This window comes from Podarcis raffonei, chromosome 16 (genome assembly GCF_027172205.1).
Source record: "Podarcis raffonei isolate rPodRaf1 chromosome 16, rPodRaf1.pri, whole genome shotgun sequence".
Classification (NCBI taxonomy): Eukaryota; Metazoa; Chordata; class Lepidosauria; order Squamata; family Lacertidae; genus Podarcis; species Podarcis raffonei.
The window spans coordinates 30697660-30723713 of NC_070617.1; the positions used below are offsets into that span (position 1 = coordinate 30697660).

A 26054-nucleotide genomic window follows, 5' to 3' on the forward strand; every position below is an offset into this window, starting at 1 on the left:
ATTTGTGCATTGTTTTTGGAAAGGATGAACCGAATTGATTTCCTTCCCCATCGCGGGGTATGGAAGAGCCCTTACAGCCACCTGCTGGAAAACCTGGTGACCGGAGGGAGCCGAACGATATGCATTTATGCCAGCTCCCCATTGCTGAGTGTGTGTGTGTGTGCATCATAGCTGCCTCTTCCCTAATGTAGCACTGCGCTGCCGTCTCTCTGACATGTCTTAAGGGTTCCCTGTCAGACTCATCAGAGAGGAGCTCATGTTCTTTTGTTCCCCCAACATGCAGGGTCCCATCCGCGTCTAGCAGAGCACCGGTAGGCTGAGCCGATGTTTTCTTAAGGTGTACACGAGATTAAAAGCTGTTCAGTTGGATGCCTAATACCACAACATGGCCCGGCCCTTTGTAGTTTGCGTGTTCTCCGCGGCAAAACCGAGCGACACGAGTTTCGAGAAAGGCGCTGAAGGGGATGTCTCGCGCGCCCCATCAAACCTCGATGTTAGGGGATTAGACCTAAGAATAGCTGACAATATTGACTCAGAGTGGCACAATGGAGACATAATTAGCAGCTTGACGTTTGGCGGACAGAAAGACTCAAGGTTTCTATGGCTGCTCAAGTAATTACATCAACATCTTCCCTGGCTGGCTCCCCACCCCCATCCAATTGTCGATATCTCAAGACGAATGGGTTGGATCCTGCTGAGTTCAGAGTAGACCCATTGGGATTTAATGGATCCGAGTTAGGCATGTCTATTTATGGTCAATAGGTCTACTCTGAGTAGGACCAGCATTGGATACAGGCTCCTTCCCTCCATTTCCTTGAGTTCTTTTTTAAAAAATAAATAAATTTGCAAATCTAACCTTTAAAAGACAATAAAAATAGTGTAACCATAAGACTAATAGTAGCCACCACCCTGTGATCATCAGAACACAATCTGAAGGTCAAGAGTCACCAGTACATACATTTTAAGTTAAATGTGTAAGTTTTGTATTTATTTCAAACATTTTATACAGGGGCACCTCGGTTTACAGGCGCTTCAGGTTACAGACTCTGATAACCCAGAAATAGTACCTCAGATTAAGAACTTTGCTTCAGGATGAGAACAGAAATTGTGCGGTGGTGGCGCGGCGGCAGCAGCAGGAGGCTCCATTAGCTAAAGTGGTGCTTCAGGTTAAGAACAGTTTCAGGTTAAGAACAGACCTCCGGAATGAATTAAGTTCTTAACCCGAGGTACCACTGTACTCTGATTGTTAAAAAGAAAACCTCAAAGTGGTTTACCAAAATAATAAAACAATAGAATTATTGATAAACATTAAATGTATCATTTGTGGGCTACAACAACAGCGAATATTTGTCCATTTGTTTTATAAAATTTATACACCGCTTGCTTGTAGAAAAACCTCAAAGCGGTTTACAAAAACGATAAAAACCATGAAATAATCACTAAAAGATTTACAGCCGTTAATTTGAAAACATACAGAAGGTTAAACTGCAGTAAAATAGACTAAAACAAATTAAAACTCCTACAAACTTCCTAGACATCTGGGTAAAAGGTAAAGGTAAAGGGACCCCTGACCATTAGGTCCAGTCATGGCCGACTCTGGGGTTGCGGTGCTCATCTCGCTTTATTGGCCAAAGGACTTGCACTTTGATGTGCTTTCGAACTGCTAGGTTGGCAGGAGCAGGGACCGAGGAACGGGAGCTCACCCCGTCGTGGGGATTCGAACCGCTGACCTTCTGATCAGCAAGTCCTAGGCTCTGTGGTTTAACCCACAGCGCCACCTGCGTCCCATAACATCTGGGTAAAAGGTAAAGGTAAAGGGACCCCTGATCATTAGGTCCAGTCGTGGCTTGACTCTGGGGTTGCGGCGCTCATTTCGCTCTATTGGCCAAAGAAGCCGGCGTACAGCTTCCGGGTCATGTGGCCAGCATGACTAAGTCGCTTCTGGCAAACCAGAGCAGCGCACGGAAACGCCGTTTACCTTCCTGCCGGAGTGGTACCTATTTATCTACTTGCACTTTGACGTGCTTTCGAACTGCTAGGTTGGCAGGAGCAGGGGCCAAACAGGAGCTCACCCTGTCACGTGGATTCAAGCCACCAACCTTCTGATCGGGAAGTCTGTGGTTTAACCCACAGTGCCACTTGTCTAAATAAGAATGTGTTTCACAGGTGGCGAAAAGAATAGTGAAGGATCCTGGCTGATATCTATAGGCAGGGAGTTCCATAGTGCCATTGCTGCCACATTAAATGATAGAGTTCTTACAGAGGCAATTGGGGGTATTTTTATGTGGCACTTGTAAAACTGATTGTATTAGCTGGATTGGTTTCCCTTCTAGGCATGAGGTGAATCAGCAATTTTCATTTCTCCGACATCTTTACTGCTGACTGCCACCCTCAATAATCTGCCACCTGAGGCAGGTGCCTTATAGTAGAGCCAGCCTTGCCGAAAAGTGGGGCGGGGGGGTTGGCTTTGTTTCTAGCCTAAAAAGCTGTACTCAGTCAAGAGAACCCTGGATAATTTGACTGATGTGGTCTCACTCCTAGGGTTTTTATTTTTTATTTAAAAAGAGAGCTTTATATTTGATAGTATTCGAGACGTTCTCCATGGCGCAGACTTTCTCCCGCCTCCGCGTTTTCACGCTTGAGGAGAAACCAGGCCCAGCCTTGACAGGTGGCAAGTCTGCCTGCGAAGCAGAGAGCCCGGCTTGTATGCTTTTCCGTGGCAGGGTTTTGAAAGGAAGATCAAAGCCAGGGAAAGTGTTTCTGTACAAATAACGCGGATAACTGTAATGTAAGCACTGGAGAGAAAGCGTCACATTTCAAACGCGGCAACTGCCTCAATTAAGCTGAGGTGGGTGGATCTGGTTGCCGGCCTCTCGCTGTCTCTGCTCCTTTCCCCGCATTTTTGGATGACGGTACAAGTCTCCGTTCAGCAGAGCGTGAACCTCCATCCATCTCTGTTCGTCAAATGTGGGGTTTAGCCCTACGGAGGTATGCAAGTCATGCCAAGGGCAGGGAGACTTCCAGAAGTTTTCACTTCTCTGAATTTCACCCTGGATTCGGAGTTCCAAATTATCAGGCCTTGTTTTTTGAGGAGAGTTGCAAGGGGCTTGGGAGACAAAAATAAAACCACCTTCTCAATGTAGAAGCTTTCAGCCACGAGGGCTGGCTGACCCTGGCAATTTTGGCTTCTTTCAGTTTCTCATTTCCCCAGTCTTAAATCCCAGTTCTCGCATTTCCACATCGGTCTGCGAATTATTCCTTTCTTTTGAACACCTTCATAAAATTCACCACCATTTTAGTGTGCATTTCTCGGAATGTACACCTTTTTTTGCTGTGCAATCTTTGTAAATGACTACCACGATAGAGAGGGACGCGGGTGGCGCTGTGGGTTAAACCACAGAGCCTAGGACTTGCCAATCAAAAGGTCAGCGGTTTGAATCCCCGCAACGGGGTGAGCTCCCATTGCTGGGTCCCAGCTCCTGCCAACCTAGCAGTTCGAAAGCACAGCAAAGTGCAAGTAGATAAATAGGTACCGCTCCAGCGGGAAGGTAAACGGCGTTTCCGTGCGCTGCTCTGGTTCGCCAGAAGCAGCTTAGTCATGCTGGCCACATGACCCAGAAACTGTACGCCGGCTCCCTTGGCCAGTAAAGCGAGATGAGCACCACAACCTCAGAGTCAGCCACGACTGGACCTAATGGTCAGGGGTCCCTTTACCTTTAGGGTAAAGTGTGACTTAAAAATGTGTATGTTACTGAATATAACACGCATTACATTAAGCAAAACTGTTTTGCCCAGAGGTATATTAGGCCAAAGATGTACAGAAACATGTGTATTTTCTTTGTGCATATCCTTTCAAGTTTGCAGCATTGCAATGCATCCATCCAACCAAAACCTATGTGCAAAAATGTGTTAGGGGAAAGTATGCAGTAAAAAAAGCAAAAAAAGTCACCTACATTAGCGAAGGCAGCGTACAAAAATGTGTTCTATCGTGGTAAAGGTAAAGGGACCCCTGACCATTAGGTCCACTTGTGGCTGACTCTGGGGTTGCGGTGCTCATCTCGCTTTATGCGTACAGCTTCCGGGTCATGTGGCCAAGTTACAGGGAACCAGGCAGAGGGCCTTCTTGGTAGTGGCGCCTGCCCTGTGGAACACCCTCCCACCAGATGTCAAAGAGAAAAATAACTACCAAACTTTTAGAAGACATCTGAAGGCAGCCCTGTTTAGGGAAGCTTTTAATGTTTAATAGCTTATTGCATTTTAGTGTTTTATTATTATTATTAATAATATTATTATTATTACCGGGCTGCAGAACTGCATTGCAAAATTTGAAGCAGCATGAATCTCAAAGGAGGGTTCCTTTTTGGGTTGTGTGTTGTTTTTCGAATTAGGTAGGTTCCCCTTTAAACGCAGACCGGATCCCATTTCTGTCTCAGTCATACCTGATACTCATCCGGTAGCTGCATTTTTGTTTGGCAGGGGGAGGAGCCAAACGCTATCTCGGTAATCAGTTTCATTTCTGCGTTGCAGCCTGGCACTGGAAACAAACGTTCTCCTGTTAATCCTCCTCGGCTGCCACTGTGTTTTTTTAAGGGAGTTCCCTCCCTGGCATGCCTCTTCCAGGAAGCATTGCCAACGTGCATTTATCATAAGTGGATCTGATAGTCCTCATTAGTTGGGATAAACAGGCAAGCGTTTGAATCATTGCCTAAGCTAAAGGGCCCGAGGGAGTTCTGCTTTGCTTAACACGTACAAATTCACACTATCGTCTTGTAGCGCAGGGGTGGGGCATCTCAGGCCTGGGAGTCAAATGTGGCCCTCTGGGCCTTTCCTTTCGGCCCCCAGAACACTCTGAAGGCCACGCCACCTTCTCCCAAGGCCACCTCTCCCTTCACCGGCTATCACACCCTCCTTGAGGGCCTTTGCCCAGCTGAAATGTGTCCGTGAACTCTGATCCTGTCTCTCACTTGTCTAAAGGAAGGATGAAGAAGTATTTGTGCATGTATACACAGAAACTAATTTTGGTTACCACTTTGGCCCTTTTCACCACTGGCCAGAGGCAAAGAATTTAGCCTTTGAGCAGAAGAGAGTTCCCCACCCTCAGTGTAGTTAATTTAAAGGTAAAGGGACCCCTGGCCATTAGGTCCAGTCGTGACCGACTCTGGGGTTGCGGCACTCACCTCGCTTTATTAGCTGAGGGAGCCGGCGTACAGCTTCCGGGTCATGTGGCCAGCATGACTAAGCCGCTTCTGGTGAACCAGAGCAGTGCACGGAAACGCCGTTTACCTTCCTGCTAGAGTGGTACCTATTTATCTACTTGCACTTTGACGTGCTTTCAAACTGCTAGGTTGGCAGGAGCTGGGACAGAGCAACGGGAGCTCACCCCATCGCAGGGATTCGAACCACCGACCTTCTGATCGGCAAGTTCTAGGCTGTGTGGTTTAACCCACAGTGCCACCCTTTGTAGTTAATTTGGGTGTCCCTTAATGCAGGGGGTGGAGCAGCTTTGGTTGAAAGGTGGCCTTCTCCTTAACTTCATGTGGTTCGCAGAGATGGGTTGCACAGGGGGAAAGCAGGAAAGGTGCGGGAGAGGGAGATGGGATGGAGCAAAGAACTACGTTCCGATTTTCATTGGTTATAATATTGTATGCTTGGGATTTCATGTGCCGTTTAGACATCTCCTGAATAAAACATTTGAAACGACGGGAGTTCTACATTCTTGCAGTGCTGTGGTAGAGCATCTGTTTTGCATGCAGAAGGTCCCAGGTCACGGCAGCCAAGTGGTTAAAACATACGGACATTAAACCCAATAGGGTGGAATTTTTCAGACCTGACAGGGGGCAGCTGACCACTTCAGGGAATGAACACTGGTTGGACGATGTCAGGCGTCGCCTGGAGGAATGGTTGGTGAGTTGCTGGTGGTGTAGGCATGTGGAGGTGACGCTCCGCTTGTGCTGAGGCAAACCCCGCACCAGGCATGCAACAGTGTGCCAAGGAGCGAACGCTCCCTGACCTTTTGCCTTCTTGGCTAGTGAACACGGTTTTTCCCCTGACCGTCGTTTGTCCTCTCACAGATTGGGTTACTAGACATAATGCTTGGCTAGAGCATCACCGGGGACACAGATGCAATCAAGTATCGGAGAAAACATTTTAGGGAAACACCAGCTGACATGTGTATTTGCTAATGCTGGAAATGTGCTTAGATGGAAATACGTCCTGTTCAGAGTGGTTTCACTACTGTTTCCAATTGTTGGCTTCTGCTAATAAAAGGAACCTTTGCAGAGCTAGTCGGTTGCTTGTTTTGGAGAATGCTTGCCATTCAACCTCCCGTCGTCTTCGTTACAGTGGTACCTCAGGTTACATACGCTTCAGGTTACATACACTTCAGGTTACAGACTCCGCTTATCCAGAAATAGTGCTTCAGGTTAAGAACTTTGCTTCAGGATGAGAACAGAAATCGTGCTCCGGCAGCGCAGCGGCAGCAGGAGGCCCCATTAGCTAAAGTGGTGCTTCAGGTTAAGAACAGTTTCAGGTTAAGAACGGACCTCCGGAACGAATTAAGTACTTAACCTGAGGTACCACTGTATTCCTACATAGGTAGCCTTGGCGGCGAGACCGCGATTCCGTAGTCTCAGGTGGCGGTTTCAGGCCTTGGGCAGAATCCTTTAGTCTATAATTCAAACAAGGGGGGCGTGAAGTGGTGACTCACCCCCCCCCCGGCGACAGTGTTTTCAGGGTTCCCTGTTAAAGGGAGTTGTGCGAGGGGAGACACTGGCAAAACGCTGAAAGGCACTTGGTGAACTCCCCTAAGTTGCACGGAGGGGGTCTGGCTGGCTGTGTAAACACATGTTTTGCAGTGCCCCCTCTGATCCGATTAACCCTGCTGTGCCTCACTGCCCCGGCTGGGGGACTGAGAGGGATACACGCCCAATGCCTAAGCCAAGGTTGCCTACATCTGAAATGGTTAATAAAGCTGTGGCCATTTTAAATCTCAAAGTACATTGTCGTGTGCAATTCATTGCTCTTGGACTGTCTCCTGGAGGGGCAGGGATCTGCGCCTGGGCACGCAAACATCTGTAACAATGGGAATTCTACATTCTTGCTGTGCTGTGGCAGGGCACCTGCTTGGCTTGCAGAAGGTCCTAGGTTCAATCCCCGGCATCTCCAGGTAGGGTTGAGAGGGACTCCTGCCTGGAGTCCCAGAGAGCAGCTGCCAGTCAGTGTAGACAACACCAAGCTAGATGGACCAATGGTCCAACACAGCATCTTCTACAGTCATACCTTGGGTTACAGACGCTTTAGGTTGTGGGTTTTTTTTGGGTTACGGACCCACTGAAACCTGGAAGTACTGGAACGGGTTACGCACGCACAGAGGACTAAATCACGCTTTGCGCATGTGCAGAAGACCAAATCACAACCCGCGCGTGCACAGATGCATTGCTGCGGGTTGCGAACATGCATCCCGCACAGATCAAGTTTGCATCCTGAGCATCCACTGTAATAATTTTTATTTGTACCCCTCCCTCCCCAGCCGAAGCCAGGCTCAGAGCGGTTAACATCATACAAATAACACAGTACACTTTAAAACAGGCATCAATTAATTAAAATACATCTTAAAATTAATTCAGACAAATTAAAATCTGGACAAATGGCAGTTATCAGGTTAAGACTGAGAGCGGTTAATACGTGCCAGGACCAACTGTTTTCACTGATCATATAAGGACCTGTGAACAAGCTGGTTCTTATACTTCATGCTTGTTCTTATACAAAGGAAAATAGGTCAGACTGCCCCCTGGCCAAAGGCCTGGCGGAACAGCTCCGTCTTGCAGGCCCTGCAGAAAGATGTCAAACCCCGCAGGGCCCTAGTCTATTGTGGGAGAGTGTTCCACCAGGCTGGGGCCATGGCCAAAAAGGCCCTGGCTCTGGTCGAGGCCAGTCTAATTTCCCTGAGGCCTGGGATCTTCAGAGTGTTGCTGTTTGAGAATGTATTCTTAAGGCTGCAAACTCCTTTTGTTTCTGCCTACTCATCACCTGCAGTTCTGGATTGACTTTCGCCATGGGGCAAAGGCCCCTCATTGGTAAAGTAGTTGTTGTTCCTCCTCCCCCCCCCCCCATCTTAAGCCAGGATGGGACTTGAAGTCCTGCCACATCTGGAGGACCAACGTGGGGAAACGTTGGTCCTCCAGATGTGGCAGGACTTCAAGTCCCATCACCCCTGGCCACTGGCCATGCTGGCTGAGGCTGATGGGACTTGCTTTGCAGCAACATCTGCAGGGCCACAGCTTTCGCAGACCTGTCTTAAAGGTTTTCAAGGTGCAAGCCCATCACTGACCTCTTCTGAATGCAGGGCACACATTTTGACTTTCCATTTCTGGGATCAGCCAGCAGAAAAATCATTCCCGATATGACAGATTAAGTCCAACCGTTTCAAGAGCGTAGGAAGAAGGGCAGATCTGAAGGCAAGAGTTGAATCGGGATAGAACCTTTTGTGTTCTTGAAAGACTTGGGCTGCATTCAGGCAGCACTCCATTCCATTTTCCTGATTCCAGCTTCCTTACCTGGCAATTTCCACGTGTGATTTCATGCAGCAAAATCTGGGGAGGAATTCTGGCGTGGAGTTCTCTCCCGCCATTTGAAACGTAGTGTGACAAAGTGGTAAATTGACCAGAAGACCACAGTTCCACAACAGGTAATGAATGATCTTGGACAAAGGAATTGAGGGGTTGCTCATCCAGTTTGCAGATGATCCCAAACCCAGCTAATCACGCAGAAGACAGAACTGGGATTCAGCACTGGAGAACTGGGCCAAAACTAACAAAATGAATTTCAGGAGGGACTAAGGTAAGGTTCTGCACTTGGGCAGGAATAACCAGCTGCACAAATATAAGATGGAACACACAAAAAGGATCAAGGGGTCTTGGACAGAGATGCTGTTGTGGCTAGCAGTCCCTGATAGCCTGATCTTCCATGGAGTTGCCTAATTTTCTTCTAAAGCCACCCAATGTCTTTCTGCCCATTTCCCCAACTTTGGGGTCAAATGCCAGGCCACACCCTTCGTTTTATCACCCCCCCGAAAAAAACTAAGGCAGAATGATGGAAGCAACATCTACTTAGAGCAGGCACCCCCAAACTTGGCCCTCCAGATGTTTTGGGACTACAACTCCCATCATCCCTGACCACTGGTCCTGTTAGCTAGGGATGATGGGAGTTGTAGTCCCAAAACAGCTGGAGGGCCGAGTTTGGGGATGCCTGACTTAGAGGAAAAACCAGATTACATCCAAGATAGTAGAGTAGAAAATGGCACTACAGATATTAACCACATTTGCTTGGCGGGTAAGGGAGTATGTTTATTTTTCCATAAGGATATGCACCATAAATATAACGGGATCTGTTGTGTTGAGGAAGGTCCCAGCAGATCATCAAGACTTGTGCAGTCCAATGTGTGGTTTAATACACAAGCTGTCATTAGCTGGCATCCGGGAAAAGGGGTGCGGGGGGCAGCTGGCCAGACTGCATTTATTTGTTTGGTGAACTCACACACACATTTTTCAGCTCCGCACACACACACAGGAAATAATCCGAATCATCCATCAGGCCATTCAAGTCAACGTTAGCCTGGCCGATATTGTTACAACGAGGCCATCCCTGGAGAGCACGAGGCAGATTCCATCAGGAAAGGAGCAAATCCCTTTTCGTTTCCATCCGTCCTGCTTTGCCGTCAGTTCCATCCCGTCAGCATAAATCCAGATTGACGTCTATGGAAAGGAAAGAAAAAAGAAGGGGGGAAATAGCTGACGGAGAACAACAACATCGAAGATTCGAGTTCGGTTTCTGAGAAGCCCTCTAGGAGGCCGCAGTATCATGATGCTAAAACAACAGAAATAAAAGACTTGCAACATAAAGGGATCAATTAAAGGAAGGAGCTTTGGACAGAGATGGTGAGGATTAGCTTTGTACCCTGCGTGTAACTGTGTATGGTCGCCCCCCCCCCGCTGCAGCAAAGCGTCATCAGATTCCTTTGGTGGTCTCACGACAGGAGAGGGAAATCGATTTATCTCCAAGGCCCACAAGTATACAAACAACTGGATGGGGCTGGCCCACCCATGAGGCAAGGTGAGGCGACTGCCTCAGGTGTCACGATCCACGGGGGCAGCCGATTCCAGTGTAGATCTTTATTCCCCCTTGTTTCTGACACAGATCTTCACTCGCCCTTTATCTCCTAGCAGGGAAGGGGGAAACCATTTTGTGATGTGCCTCTGGTGCCAAAATGTCTTGGAACAGGGTGGAATCTTTAGCTCAAATAATGCAAAAGGTCTCTTCATCACAGGCTGAAATACAGGGCAGGGCAGGAGGAATCAGGAGTGCCGAGGCCACATTGCGGCAACGAGGCGTTCTGTGCCATCCTCCCAAAAGCAAACCAAACCAAACCAGAAGAGGTGAAGCTTCAGACTGGTGCTACTGGGAAACAGATGCCCAACTTATCATTTTAATATCGCATTTAGGAGCTTCCAGACTACCTGTTTATTGAGCGTTTGTCCTGATGTGCTTGCCAGGAAATTAAGATGTTGCGTCAAAGCAAGTCTCACCCCACTCCTTTCCAGGGCATCTTTTTCCTTATGGCAAGAAAGTCTCATCTTTTTTTTATGGGAAGCAGGCTGGTTGCGCAAGGCTGTAACTGCACATGACCTGAGTTTGCTGGGATGTGACTGAACCCCATCTGAATACAGGGGTGCCTGGGAGAAGCCTCTTTTTCCACGGACAAAACCCACCAGGCAATGGAGGTTTTGTACTCCAGTGGAGTACAAATGAATTTGCACTGTACTGAGTCAGACCATTGGCGCATCTAGGTCAGTATTGCTGACACTGACTGGCAGCAGCCCTCCAGGGTCTTCCCCCTGCCTGGGACTTTCTGCAAGCAAAGCAGGGGCTCTGCCACTGAGCTATAGCCCTCGTGGGAGAATCCTGTGTTCCTGTGTAATTGGGAGTAAGCCCCATTGAGTTCAATAGGATTGACTTCCGAGTAGACAGTGTTAGGGCTCCCGCTGGAAGCTGGCAGCCGGATCTTCAGATCAAATCGCTGGCAAGGGTTGCCTTTGCAGAAAGGCAAGCAAGAGCAGCTTTTTAAAAAATTTAGGTTTGGATTTTGCCATCACGGCCCAGTTAATTATTTTCTGCTAAGCAGCCAAACCGACCAACTAGGCATCTGCCTTGATTCATGTTAGGGAGCATCTCCCCCTCCTGGCCAAGACGGAAATAAGAAAGGAATTAGGAAAGGAATGAGGCAAAAATTTAGAAGGGCCGTTTTGCTTAAGGAATAAGTAGGAGCTGCAACCGTCGTTGTTGTTGTTCCGCCCATCTGCCTGGTCTGCCCCAGCCATTCTGGGCAGCTTCCAACAAATTAAAACATTAAGCACAGTAAAACACCAAAGATTAAAAACTTCCTGATACAGGACTGCCTTCAGATGTCTTGTAAAAGTCAGATACAAGTCATACCTCATGTTACGTTTGCTTCATGTTACGTTCTTTCAGGTTACGTCCCACAGCGACCTGGAAGTACCGGAAAGGGTTACTTCCTGGTTTTGCCACATGTGCAGAAGCGCTAAATCGCGCTTCACACATGTGCACAAGCGCCAAATCGTGCCATGCACCTGCGCAGATACCGCGCTTCAGGTTGCGCTCTTTTCATGTTGCGAACGGGCCTCTGGAACAGATCCCGTTCGCAACCAGAGGTACCACTGTAGTTGTTTATCTCCTTGACATCTGAAGGGAGGGTGTTCCTCAGGGAGGGCACCACCACCGAGAAGGCCCTCTGCCTGGTTCCCTGGAGTTTCACTTCTCGCAGTGAGGGAACTAGCAGAAGACCTTTGCAGGAGGACCTCAGTGTCTGGCTGAACAATGAGGGTGGAGACGCTCCTTCAGGTAGACTGGAGAACAGGATGTTGGACAGCTGTGGGCAGGATTCCCTCACTGCAAGCGACTGGAAATGATGAGTCTTAGGGTCCTTTCCAACTCTACAATTCTAGGGTTAGGGATAGGCCTCTGGCCTGATCCAATAGGCCTCTTCATTACTAGTTTCTTCTCCTTAATCTCCTTTCCCCTGAAGAGTCTTTCGGGACATTTGCATGAGAACATAAGAATAACCTGCTGCGTCAGGCCAGGAGCCACCCAGTCTAGCATCCTGGTCTCACAGTGGTTGCCCAGATGTGTGGGAAATCTGTCCACAGGACCTGAGCACAACAGCACTCTCCTCCTGTGCTTTTGGGCAACTGATATTCAGAGGCATCATTGCCTCTGACCAGAGAGGCAGAGCATAACCATCATGACTAGTAGCCATTGATAACCTTTTCCTTCATGGATTTGTCTAATCTTCTTTTAAAATCCATCTAAATTGGTGGCCATTCCTGCCTCCAGTGGCAGTGAGTTCCACAGTCGACCTACGCACTGCATGAAGAAGTACTTTCTGTTATCTAGCTTGGATCTTCCAACATTCGCCTTTGCTGGATGTTCACGAACTCCAGTGAGAAGGAGAGAAACCATTCTCTAGCCACTTGCTTCCACAACATGCATGATTGTATAAATGCCTATCCCGCCACTTCTGACTCGCAGAATTAAAAAGTCCTGAATGCAGGGATTGCTCCACCTGCTAACTTTGTGGTTCCCCCAAGCCTGGAGATACCTCCCTGTTTTGTGCACGGATGGTGTTGTTCTGGATCCAAATTAGAGAATGCAACTGCTCTCAGCACACAGGATGCGATATTCGGCTTGATGAGATGCAGCCCCCATGCAGAAACCAGGATGCGGCGAGCAAAAGAGCCACGGAGCTGGCCGAAGTTTCATTTCCTGATTCTACGGCTTGCCTCTTCCGCAGCGGGAACTCGCAGAGCAAAATCAGGATGTTTACTTTACCCTATCTGCTCTTTAGATCCCAGCCACGAAGCCTTGATTTTAGCAGAAGGCTGCTCCGCCCTCCCTTTCACAACCCCTCTGAGAGAACAAAGGCTTCCTTATCAATGGAATTAAAATTATGCCATGCTCAAATAAAATGAAAAAGGGTCGCGTTTCATAAAAGGCAGCCGGGCTCCACCAGCAATAACCTTGAGCTGCCGAGTTCGTTTAAGATTTTTCAGGCCTAGAAATAGGGACGTAGAAGCTGTCTGGCACAGAATCAGGCCACTGAGCCATCTAAGCTCAGTAATATTTACAACAGGAACGGGGAAGATGTAACCCTCCAGATGTTCTCGGATTCCAACTGCAAGCATGACCAAAAATTGTTGGCATCCGAGTGTGCCTTCGGGGTTGAAGTCAAACCACTGGGGAGTTTCCTGCAGCTGTAGAGTCCGATAAGGGAGAGACATGTTTTGCTACAACTGGGGCAGATGATGGTGTCTGGCTGAGCTGCTGCAGATGCTCAATGGCTTTTCTTGAAAGACCTACATTGGCTCCCAGTACGTTCCCGAGCACAATTCAAAGTGTTGGTGCTGACCTTTAAAGCCCTAAACAGCCTTGGTCCAGTATATCTGAAGGAGCATCTCCACCCCCATCGTTCAGCCCGGACGCTGAGGTCCAGCTCCGAGGGCCTTCTGGCGGTTCCCTCATTGCGAGAAGTGAGGTTACAGGGAACCAGGCAGAGGGCCTTCTCGGTAGTGGCACCTGCCCTGTGGAACACCCTCCCACCAGATGTCAAAGAGAACAACAACTACCAGGCTTTTATAAGACATCTGAAGGCAGCCCTGTTTAGGGAAGCTTTTAATGTTTGATGCATTACTGTATTTTAATATTCTGTTGGAAGCTGCCCAGAGTGGCTGGGGAAGCCCAGCCAGATGGGCAGTGTATAAATAAAATAATAATAATAATAATAATAATAATAATAATAATAATAATAATAATAATTTTTAATAATAATTAAACCTGACTGTCTGCGGTCATGTGCAAGGGATTCCCACATGGCGGCAGTGACGTCACCAGCCGACATGAATGTCTGTTTGCAGACATTTTTGTAACACAGAGCCAGTCTGCCAACAGGCCTGGTGCCAGGAGCCAGTTCCCCGTAGCGCACGTCCTTGCGGATCCTGCCACCTTCCATTCCGTGGGCATGACCAGGCCAGCGTAGACGTCGCTGAGACAGGGGTGTAAACGTGCTGGGGTGTTAGAATTCCTGCTCCATGATTGCAGTCACGGGATTGTTGTCTTTCACATGACGGTGCATATTTTGACTCCACAGAGTGGGAAGTGACAGAGACAGGATATTCGTGTTACTGCGTTTGGTGAACTGGGACTATTGTCCTTTGTTCTTTTTCTCTCTGCTGTCTGATGCTAGAGAGAGAGGGAGCCGTATTGCAGTGCTCCGTGTATAAAGGTAAAGGTAAAGGGACCCCTGACCATTAGGTCCAGTTGTGACCGACTCTGGAGTTGCGGCGCTCATCTCGCTTTATTGGCTGAGGGAGCCGGCGTACAGCTTCTGGGTCATGTGGCCAGCATGACTAAGCCGCTTCTGGCGAACCAGAGCAGTGCACGGAAATGCCGTTTACCTTCCTGCCGGAGCGGTACCTATTTATCTACTTGCACTTTGACGTGCTTTTGAACTGCTAGGTTGGCAGGAGCAGGGACCGAGCAACGGGAGCTCACCCCGTCGCGGGGATTTGAACAGCCGACCTTCTGATCAGCAAGTCCTAGGCTCTGTGGTTTAACCCACAGCGCCACCCGCGTCCCTGCTCCATGTATGTTTTTTGTAAATAAAGTAATTAGCCAAAATGCTGAGTTGCTGAGGTCTGTTACACATGATGCGCAGACTTTGTGGATCCCTAAGTGTGCCAGTGTCTTTGGGCATCGGTCACTGTGAAGTTTGGGCTGAAGAAAGCTTTTGAAGCTCCCGAACGAAAGACCAGGAGGGAGAGAACATGCCAGTCGGGCATGTGTCTCTGCCAGGGTCCTACTCGAGTGTAGGCCGAGCTCCTTACAACAAGGGTCGCTGAGACAGGGGTGTAAACATGCTGGGGATGTGGGGAATTAGGGGAGCACGTCTTTTTTTGAGGCTCTGCCCTGCCATGAGATAGGAGTGACAAACTCTTTCCCCCTGGTCTCCCAGAATCAGGAGAGGCATGTAGAGGGCGGAGGAGAGGTTAGCTTCATGCTGGCGCAGCCTCAGATTGCTTAGGGAAAACCCTGGAGAGGAGAGGATTTAGGCAGCTGTGGGGAGGCTGGGACTCTCGACCTCAGCAACTGTGTCACAGAGGCAAGACCTGCCAGAGATGAGTGCTGCGCTCATTAGGCCTGACACTGCAGATCCTGTTTTTGCTAATAAAGAGTTAACTCCATCTTGCCCAGTGTGGTTTACTGCTGGCTCGAGCCTGTCACCTGGAGTAGCACACAGGCATCATGTCTAGCAGCCTTGCCCTCCATCCATTTGTCTCATATTCTTTCAAAGCAGTGCTGGGGCCTTGGTTCTGGCTCGCAGGACTTGAGAGGTCCAGAGGGCGGCAACACGAGAACAGGGCCTTCTCCGCAGTGGCTCCCGTCAGTGGCATGTTCTCCCCAGGGAAGTTCGCCTGGCACCTTCAGGTACCAGGCAAAAATGTTCCTTTTTAATCAGGCCTTTGGTTGACCTGATCGACACCCTGTATCCTTTTAAAATGCGGCTCTTTTGGAGGTGTGTGTTATTGGGTTATTGTTTTTACTTTGATTTTATATATTGTGATCTTTTATGTGAACTGCCCTGAGACCTCGGGATATAAATTCAATTAATAATAATAATAATAATAATAATAATAATGACAACAACAACTCTCTCCCCCCAAGACACAGCCCTCACTGTTTGTGTCTGACTGGAATGTGTCATTGGAAAAAGGCCTTTTGCTTGTCTGGATGGAGAATAAAGGGGTTTATTACGTGCAAAAGCTAACCTACTGCGCCACGGAAACATTTCACAGAATCATAGAGTTGTAAAGTTGGGTTCCAAGGGTCATCTAGTCCAACCCCTGCAATGCCTCGCCCAACAGCAGGCATGTCACTTGCTCAGAAGGGAATGTGGCCTTTGGGCTGAGAAAGGTCACCCCACACCCAGTTTTACTGCTGTCTAAGCTAGTGGCATTCACCATTCCATGAGGCAGGGAGTTCCACAGTTTAAGCATCCCGAAACACGTTCTCCTTGGACCCAAGTGGGACTAGGCTGAAGGCTGGCAAAAGAAGGCTAAAGCAACCGACCTGCCGTTTCTCAATCTTCCAGCTGTTCTCTCCTTTTCTTCAGATTCCTGACGCCGGGTGCTCTTTCGGTTGCTACCCAGGGATGGCAGCTAACCTCAGCAGCCAGTGACGGTAGGATCGGCCCCCGACCGCTTGGTGATATGCAGTTTGGCAACTTCCTCTGCAGAGGTCGGGTGGATCCCAACCGTCTTCGCCATTTGGGAATAGGTAGCGCCACATCTACAAAGAAGGAAAAGGGATAAAACTGCGTGGACAGCCAAAGCCCTATTGAATCTTCAGGATGAGAACAGGAATCTGGCTCCGGGGGCACGGCAGCAGCAGGAGGCCCCATTAGCTAAAGTGGTGCTTCAGGTTAAGAACAGTTTCAGGTTAAGAACGGACCTCCGGAACGAATTAAGTACTTAACCCGAGGTACCACTGTACTCTCCACAACATGCAATCTGCAATAACTTGTCTTGTTAAAGCAGATCCTTTGCAAAACAACAGAAACAAATCTTCATTTCCTATCATCCAGGACCAGGTTTAGGTTTGATGAGGCTCATAGCTACTGAAGGTAATGGGGCCCTTTATATATCCAGCTGTCAACAACAAATTGTCACTTTTTTTGTGCTGAATATATGCTATATGGTAATTTATGAATCTAACAGGTACCTAAAGCCATTTGCACATAACAAAATATGTATTTTATCAAAGTAATTGTTGAAAAGTCCATGCAGAATGCTAAGTCTATGCAGAATGCAGGCACCCTATATATTGAAATGAGCAAACCAGTGATATTTTAGGGAGCAGGCTGGCATTCCTTACATCATATGAGCCAACACAACAGAAAACATTGTTGCTGTACGTAGGTTTTATTTTATTTGCTTTTTATCTTATATATTGGAAATGTACATCTAGTTTTTTTCCCCTTTACATTTTTTTGGGCCCCCCAAGAGAATGGGGCCCTAAACCATAGCTTGTTCAGCTTATACATAAATCCGGCACTGCTATCATCCCATGCAGAAACTCAGCTTACTTTCTTAGACGTTACTCCTTTCAGACGCTAGAGAGCAGCAGTTACAAGGAAAAGGAACCTGGCCCCAGGCACAGGGAGATTTCCCAAACTTTGCAAAAGCACCAAATCACCCCTGGGATTTTTTGAAGAGCAAAGTTTCTCTGGAATGGAAATTTACCAAAATCTGCAGGAGCGCCTTCTCCCACTGTCCGCAAAGAGCGCCACGGTCCTCTTTTAGCAACAGTTTAAACTAATTAGATCAGCCTCCTCTAACTTGTAGTTCACTCCAGATGTGGTGAACTACAACTCCCTGATGACTGGCCATGGTGGCCGGTGCTTATGGGGGATGGAGTCTCCAGCAACATCTGGTTGGGGGAGGCTGAAGTTGAGAAACTCAGAGGGTGGGTAGAGCAAATCTGCAAAGTTGAAAAGTTACTTTTATTTTATTTTAAAGCCACTTCTTACAACGCAACGTCTACTCAGTGGGACTGACTCCCAGGAAAGTATGCACAGGATTGCACTTTAATGAAATTAAAAGCTGCCACAATTCAGTTTTTATTTCATTTTAAGGAACTGTTAATGTAAGTTTTTTGGGGGTATATTTTGAGGTATGCTTTCCTCCAAATATATATTCCTTTCGTACGGTATTTTGGACAGAGAAACACATCGCAACATTTGGAGATGTGTGAATTTTGAAGGCGCGTGTTTCAGTCTGAGTACTGTTTTCGAGAAGCGCCAACCAAACTCCTCCACTATCCCAGCCTGTGATCAGCTATTTTGGGCTACAGCACACTTGGTTCCATAAACTTCCCTCCTCTGCCCCCTGGGGTAAAAGGTAAAGGACCCCTGGACAGTTAAGTCCAATCAAAGGCTACTAATGAGGTTGCGGCGCTCATCTTGCTTTCAGGCCGAGGGAGCTGGGGTTTGCCCACAGACAGCTTTCCAGGTCATGTGGCCAGCAGGACTAAACCGCTTCTGGTGCAATGGGACACCGTGACGGAAACCAGAGCACACGGAAACGCCGCTTACCTTCCCGCCACAGCGGTACCTATTTATCTACTTGTACTGGTGTGCTTTCTAACTGCTAGGTTGGCAGGAGCTGGGACAGAGAAACAAGAGCTCACTCCATCGCGGGGATTCAAACCACTGACCTTCTGATCGGCAAGCCCAAGAGGTTCAGAGGTTTAGACCACAGTGCCACCCTCATCCCCTGTGCCCCCTAACCCTATAAAAAGCATTATTCAGAATAGGGCTTGCATGAACCACTAACAAGATTGAATTCAAAACGGTAACAATTAATTGCACGCTTATTCAAAATCCAGAACTATTTAGTTTAATTAATGCAACAAAACTGATGAATCTGATCCAGTCTGATAATCGTTTATACTGGCACTGCCCTACTGCTGCAATCTTGTCTCTTAGCACCCTGCTAGGTAACATAATCAAAAAAAGCTTTTAGATTCCCCCCCATTCTCTTTTAAAAGAAAGGCTTCTGCATATTTCAGCGATCATTTATTATCCTGAAAACATAAAGCTTTCCCCTTTGCTGCACTTTGAAGAGTTAACAGTTGGGTAGTGAAATGGATTTATTTTTTTGGGAGGAGGGCTGTACGGTTTGCCAAGAAACATATTTCATAAACATAAATGCAAAAAACCTGGTACATCCGTCACTAAGCCCAACATTTTATTAATAAAGAAAGGCCGTATTTTTTAAAAAAACGAAAATCTAGGAAACGAGACATAAAAGTAAATGGAAACATGGGCTCTTTTTTTTAGCACTGCCAAAAGCTAAACCGCTATCTTTCATAATCTTACGGTGACTTAAAAGAGAAGGCTTTTGGAAAACTCCAGGAAGGGAGCGGATGGGGTGGAGGGCAGAATTCTCGATTCCACTTACTTGATTCCGAGGGCAAATCCTTGAATAACTTCGCCGGCGTTTGGGCCAATGAAATGAAGGCCGAGGATTCGCTGTTCTTGCCGGCGTAAGCACACCATCTGAAAGCGAAACGGGGAGCAGCAGGAGACTGTCAGAAGAAGACACAAAAAACTGCCTTCTGCTGATCACTGGCCCACTGAGATCAGTTCTGTCTGCACTGGCTGGCAGTGCCTTCGCCAGGGTTTCAGACAAGGGACCTTCCCAGCCTGACCGGGAGATGCCAGGGACTGAATCTGGGGCCTTCTGCAAGGTGGATGCTCTGTCACTATCAGAGGATAGCTGACTATCTAGCGCATCAGACCATCGGTCCATCTAGCGCAGTGTTGCACGCACTGACTGCCAGCAACTTCTCCATGGTTTCAGGCAGGGGACACCCGTAGGCCTGCCTGGAACTGAGACTGGGACAGGTGAGACTGTTTATCTACCTAGCCCTATACTGTCTGCTCTGACTGGCAGTGGGCTCCAGGGTTTATGGGCAGAGAAAGTCCTTTCCAATCTGGGAGCATTCTGCATGCAAAGCATCTCCTCTACCACCAACCACACCTTTTGCTTAGAATATAGGAAGCTGCCTTATTTGGAGGACTATTCGTCCATCTAACTCAGTACTGCCTACACTGACAGGCAGCCGTTCTCCAGGATTTCAGACATTTTCATTTCCCTTTTGATTTGCATACGCCTTTCTACAATACGAAACACAAGGCGGTTTGCAAGCTGAAAAAACAACAAAATAGACAGCAAAGGGCACAGCGCCCAATAACAATCTGATTCAATACAAAAAAAGTCATAATAAAGAGATAACTTGTAGCAAATAAAGCAATACAGTGGTACCTTGGTTCTCAAACACCTTGGTACTCAAACGCTTTGGTTCCCAAACACCGAAAACCCAGAAGTGTTCTGGTTTTAGAACGTTTTTTGGAAGCCAAACATTGGCTATTGTTTCTGGGGCGCCTGCACTAATCAGAAGCTGCGCCTTGGTTTTTGAACATTTCGGAAGTCAAACGGACTTTTGGAACAGATTAAGTTAGGCACTTTTGTTTTTGCTATTTATTTTGCGTTTTTGTTTTTGAGGCTTTTTCAGTTAATTTGTTTTTGTGACTGTGTGGAACCCAGTTTAGCTACTGATTGATGGATTGTGTGACTGCGGAAATGGATAAAAGCCCCCATCCAAACAATCACTACCATCAGTGCAGGTAAGAAATTTTAAAAAAATTTTTACCATCTACAATACTGTCTTATTTATTTTATAGTACAATACATTGATTATCGCTTTTATTTTATGGATCAACGGTCTCGTTAGATAGTAAAATTCATGTTAAATTGCTATTTTAGGAGTTGTTTTTAAAAGTCTGGAACGGATTAATCCGTTTTGCATGACTTTCTATGGGAAAGCACGCCTTGGTTTTGGAACGCTTTGGTTTTGGAACAGACTTTCAGAACGGATTAAGTTTGAGAACCAAGGTACCACTGTATTCAACAATCCATTTGAATATAATAGTAAACAGTAAAATTAAATACCAGCAAGTAATAATTAAGTAGTTCACACTTAACAATTGCAATGAAGAACTATAATCAATAAAAATAACGGCAAGTCACAATGCATAAAATACCACAAAACACACACAAACTTGGGAGGGGGGCACTGCCAACAGCAGAGGCAAATGTGAGCCTGGACAAGAGCAGGGCACCCTGGCACTGGGAAGACTGGGGTGGCAGTTTTTTGGCACCCTACCACCCTACCGCTATGCAGAAGCGAATCACCAGGTAGGGCAGAACTGCTATGGCAGCTTCCCGGCAGACAGGTAGGTTGGTGCAGTGCAAACGCAGCAGCAAGGAGGCTGGATAGGCTCCGACAGTGCATTTGCCCCATGCCAGCCTCCCCAGGTAAGTGATTATAGCAAGGGCCATGGACTGCAAGAAGATCAAACCTCTCCATTCTTAAGGAAATCAGCCCAGAGTGCTCACTGGAAGGACAGATTGTGAAGCTGAGGCTCCAATACTTTGGCCACCTCATGAGAAGAGAAGACTCCCTGGAAAAGACCCTGATGTTGGGAAAGATGGAGGGCACAAGGAGAAGGGGACGACAGAGGACGAGATGGTTGGACAGTGTTCTCGAAGCTACCAGCATGAGTTTGACCAAACTGCGGGAGGCAGTGAAAGACAGGAGTGCCTGGCGTGCTCTGGTCCAGGGGGTCACGAAGAGTCGGACACGACTAAACGACTAAACAACAACAAACTCACATACTACGAGCCACCATCTTTCCAGCAAAGCCAAGGATGCAGAGCCTCCGTGCTGGAAGTGGAGGTCAAACGCCAGGAACACAGACTTACTTTTATGTAACATTGAGCTGCATCTCTTTCGGCCACGGTAAACTCCAACGGCTTATAAAACGCATGGTACACCTAACAGAAAGGAATATCGACAATCAGAGCCAGCGCCTGCCTTACATCATTGCTTCATTTTACATTTTTATCATTTCTGATAAGAGAAATCTCTCTCTTCTAGCTGTTTCTTCTGCTAGCTGTTCCCCATCCAGTATTTCCCAGCTTCTGCCTTCTGAACTAGGCCCCTCTGCAAACCACTGTTCCAAATCTATACTGTCCTCCTGCTCCTGGGAAGATTCAGGATCAGGATCAGATTGGAATGGCTTCCACCATTCTTCCTCAGTGCAGCCCTCCTCAGCACGGTCCCTGACACACAGTGGCAGAGCAAGCTGGCTACTCGGCACTGGTGGCCAGCAGCCATGGCTGTCAGGAGCCCAGCGTACCTCTATATGATCTGCTCCAAACCGTCCTGCAGCATCTTCTTCCGAGAGTCCTACACAGCCATACTCCAGGGGGGTAAAGACAGTGGTAGGCACCTAGGTGATAGAAGGCCATCCTGTTACTCTCTCCCCCCTCAATTTTTTTTATTCATTTTATAACACAAATAAAAAACACAAACAGAAAAGACAAACAAAACGAACAAATTCTTGTCATATCCTTATTTTTCTAAACATTGTTAAGTGGGCTTCCCCAAGTCCCACCTATCTGATTTTCATTTTACTTCATCTTTAGCAGTTTCCATATATCATAATTTCTAACAATCTTTTTTTTTTAATCACACTTAAAATAACTTCACATTTTATCCCTTACAAATAATATTATTTTAAAATACCCTATCTTCTCCTTCTAACCCTACAGCCTATATCCACTTCCAAAGTTATTCTAAGGTTTAAATATTAACATATGTTTTCAAATATTCCTTAAACTTCTTCCAATCTTCTTCCATCGTCTCTTCTCTCTGGTCTCGGAGTCTCCCGGTCAGTTCAACAAGTTCCATATAGTCCATCATCTTCATCTGCCATTCTTCCCTGGTGGGTAAATCTTCTTTCTTCCAATTCTTCGCGGCCATCCTGTTACTCTCAAACCAATAGATCAAGAGCCCCATGCTTCTCCCTATCCCCCAAAACTTAGTGACACACAGTAGTAGTGTAGTGGAAAAAGCCTCTAGGCCAACCCCCAACAATGCAGGAATCTCAACATGCGGTCCCCCATCCAATTTCAAACCATACCGGACCCTGCTTAGCTTCACAAATGTGTTAGCAGTTTCATTGCTGCACCACTAGGAGGGGTTGATGCAGGACCCCTTAATAATACTGACAACCAGGGCGACTCACAGCCATGTGTGTCCCCCCCTTAGATTATACAATAACTTAATAATTATACAAGTTATAATTAGGGATATATTGCAAATGATCAGTGCAGATCCTCCATATATTGCCTTTCCCCTAGATCAACTCCTTCTTGGTGTTCTTCCCTCACCCCTTCTCCAGAGTGACCTCGGAAGCCAATCTTCAGTGGCTGACTTGCCTCTTCGCACTCTGATTGGCTCCCATCAACCCACAGAGCAAGAAGGCTTATTCTCATTGGCCAAAAAGCTCCCCTTTCATGCTGATTGGGTGGTTCTAGGATGCTATAGACAAGGACTCTGCTACAGAAATAATACTAACAAGTCGTTGATCCCCCATGACCCTAGCGTTCTTTTGCTGTTTACTTGAATTATCCATGTTTTGCAATTTGTAAACTGCTTTGAAGCCATATTGTCAAATAAGTATATCAATTTAATTAATACAAATACAGTAGTTAATTAATTAATTAATTAATACTAATACACCGGCACAGGGATGCAGGTGGCGTTGTGGTCTAAACCACAGAGCCTAGGGCTTGCCGATCAGAAGGCTGGCGGTTTGAACCCCCGCGACGGGGTGAGCTCCCATTGCTCAGTCCCTGCTCCTGCCAACCTAGCAGTTCGAAAGCACATCAAGTGCAAGTAGATAAATAGGTACTGCTGTGGTGGGAAGGTAAACAGAATTTCTGTGCGCTGCTCTGGTTCGCCAGAAGCGGCTTAGTCATGCTGGCCACATGACCCAGAAGCTGTCTGCAGACAAACGTCAGCTACCTAGGCCTATAGAGCGAGATGAGAGCCACAACCTCAGAGTCGTCCGCGACTGGACCTAACAATCAGTGGTCCCTTTACCTTTAATACAGTGGTACCTTGGTTTTCAAACGTAAACCGAGGCGCAAAGGGCAGTCTGCAAATTCAATAGTGAAAATTGTGGAAAACAACAGATATATGCAGCGGAAGCCATTCGACTTCTGAGGTGCATTCGAAAACGGAAGCATTTACTTCCGAGTTTTCAGCGTTCGAAAACTGAAACGTTAGGCTTCCAAAATGTCCAAAAACCGAGGTACCGCTGTACTACAGATGTTAAATAACAACCACAATGAAACACTTATTCATGCCCAGTGGTATGTGATTGCTTTGCAACAAATCGTTCATTTTCGAACCCCCAGGGAAGAAAAAAACTCGCAAACTACTCACGTTGTCATAATCCATGAGTTCTGCCGACTGGCCAAATAGCCTCTGAGCAACCAGCTTCCCTGCAGCAATGGCCGTAGGTGTTAGCTCGGGGCGACCCTAAGACAAGACAACAGAATTAGGAGAGGTCCAAATGTCAATGCGAGACTTGAACTCACGACCTGGACTAAGTTATGTTATCTATCTGTTCAGTCAGAACTCACCAGAACTCAATTCTGGCAGCTCTTAGCTGGGCTCCATTGACATTATAATTATAATACATCTATGTGTGTATGAGAGAGAGAGAGGGAGAGGGAGAGGGAGAGGGAGAGAGAGAGAGAGAGAGAGAGAGGGAGAGAGAACAAACAAGACTAACAGAGTATTTCCAAAATCAACAAAAGGGTGGTGTGATACAACTGAGAACAGTCAGGTATAAGGAAAGGAGACCAAAGATATAAAGAAAAACATTGGAAGAATTGTACAGTGGTACCTCGGGTTAAGTACTTAATTCGTTCTGGAGGTCCGTTCTTAACCTGAAACTCTTCTTAACCTGAAGCACCACTTTAGCTAATGGGGCCTCCTGCTGCCACCGCCGCGCCGCTGGAGCACGATTTCTGTTCTCATCCTGAAGCAAAGTTCTTAACCCGAGGTACTATTTCTGGGTTAGCGGAGTCTGTAACCTGAAGCGTATGTAACCCAAGGTACCACTGTATGAAAGAGGCAATACGGCAACACCTCAAGATAAGTCATAAACAGCAGATCATATAATCTGTTCGCCTTGTTTGTTATACATTTAATGATAATTAAAAAGAACGGAAGCAAGTCCCAAGTTGCAGTTTGGGATTAATCCCAAGGTTTAGGCAAATGTATGTGTTATCTCTTTTTCCGAACTAACGTTTTGGCTTTCAAGATCGTCTGTCAATGTGATTTGTCAACGTTGCCGTTTCCATCACCCCCCCCCCCCGCAAACCGCCTGAAATGCAGCTGCCAATCATTTCTGTGGCAGGAAATACAGATGTTATTTTGGCGTTCCAGAGATCAGAGAAAGAGATAAAACCTGGAGGGTGGGGGAGGAAAGCCTCTGGCATACATTCCTTTAAAAAAAAGCATGAGGAACACCCAAGCTAATTACTAAAACATCCCTGCAGACATAAGCGCAGGGTATTTTTTTTTCTCTGAGCGTATGAAAAAACAATGGCTTAAGACTTCCCTGAGTAAACAAGTCGACACAAACGCTCGCTTTGCACCTATGCGTGGGATTATGTTAGATTATCGGCAATAAAAATTCTAGGACTGGTGAAGGCTTTCTGGGAAATGGTATATAATGAGTTAAAGAAGGGGTTTAAAAATACTTTTCTTAAAAAACTGGAAACCTTTCTCTTGGGTATAGTGGGTGAAAAGATATCAAGGGAAGATAAAAGTCTGTTTATGTATGCAACAACTACGGCAAGAATTGTTGTTGTTGTTTAGTCATTTAGTTGTGTCCGACTCTTTAGTTGTGACCCCCTGGACCAGAGCACGCCAGGCACTTCTGTCTTCCTTCTTTATGCCTTCTTTATGGTCCAGCTTTCACTTCTTTATGCCTTCTTTATGGTCCAGCTTTCACTTCCATACATCACTACTGGGAAAACCATAGCTTTTACTATACGGACCTTTGTTGGCAACGTGATGTCTCTACTTTTTAAGATGCTGTCTAGGTTTGTCATTGCTTTTCTCCCAAGAAGCAGGCGTCTTTTAATTTCACGGCAAGAATTATTTTAGCCCAAAAATGGAAACAAGAAGAAGTACCAACAAAAGAAGAGGGGCAGATGAAGATGATGGACTTTGCAAAACTGGCGAAGCTGACAGAAAAAATCCGAAACCAGCAAGATCAAGTATTCCAAAAAGACTGGAATAAATTCACACAATATCTGAAAGATCATTGTAAGCAATTAACACCACTAGCAGGGTTGTCTGAAGGCTTGTAATGAGAAATTTTCTCTCTTTCTATATTTATTTAAATTTTCGAGATATTCTGTAATGAGTGTAATTAGAATTGGAAAATGTATAAATTGCAATGATATAAAAGGTGAATTTTGAAAGCCATGAGG

The 26054-nt window shown here is 46.7% G+C and overlaps 1 protein-coding gene across 2 annotated transcripts in view; it reads right to left on the bottom strand.

Moving 5' to 3' along the window:
* Positions 1-9314: 9314 nt before the first annotated feature.
* TXNRD2 (thioredoxin reductase 2) overlaps positions 9315-26054 on the bottom strand; it is a 61561-nt gene continuing 44821 nt past the window's right edge. The window contains exons 13-18 of one of the 2 annotated variants that reach the window (XM_053369480.1): positions 23989-24084; positions 21893-21985; positions 21456-21527; positions 19089-19186; positions 16198-16416; positions 9315-9752 (exon numbers count right to left, since the gene is read on the bottom strand). In XM_053369480.1, the coding sequence (XP_053225455.1) occupies positions 16293-16416; positions 19089-19186; positions 21456-21527; positions 21893-21985; positions 23989-24084 (483 nt within the window). In that variant the 3' untranslated portion in view covers positions 9315-9752; positions 16198-16292. The remainder of the gene's footprint in view (positions 9753-16197; positions 16417-19088; positions 19187-21455; positions 21528-21892; positions 21986-23988; positions 24085-26054) is intronic. The other variant, XM_053369481.1, reaches the window with a different exon arrangement.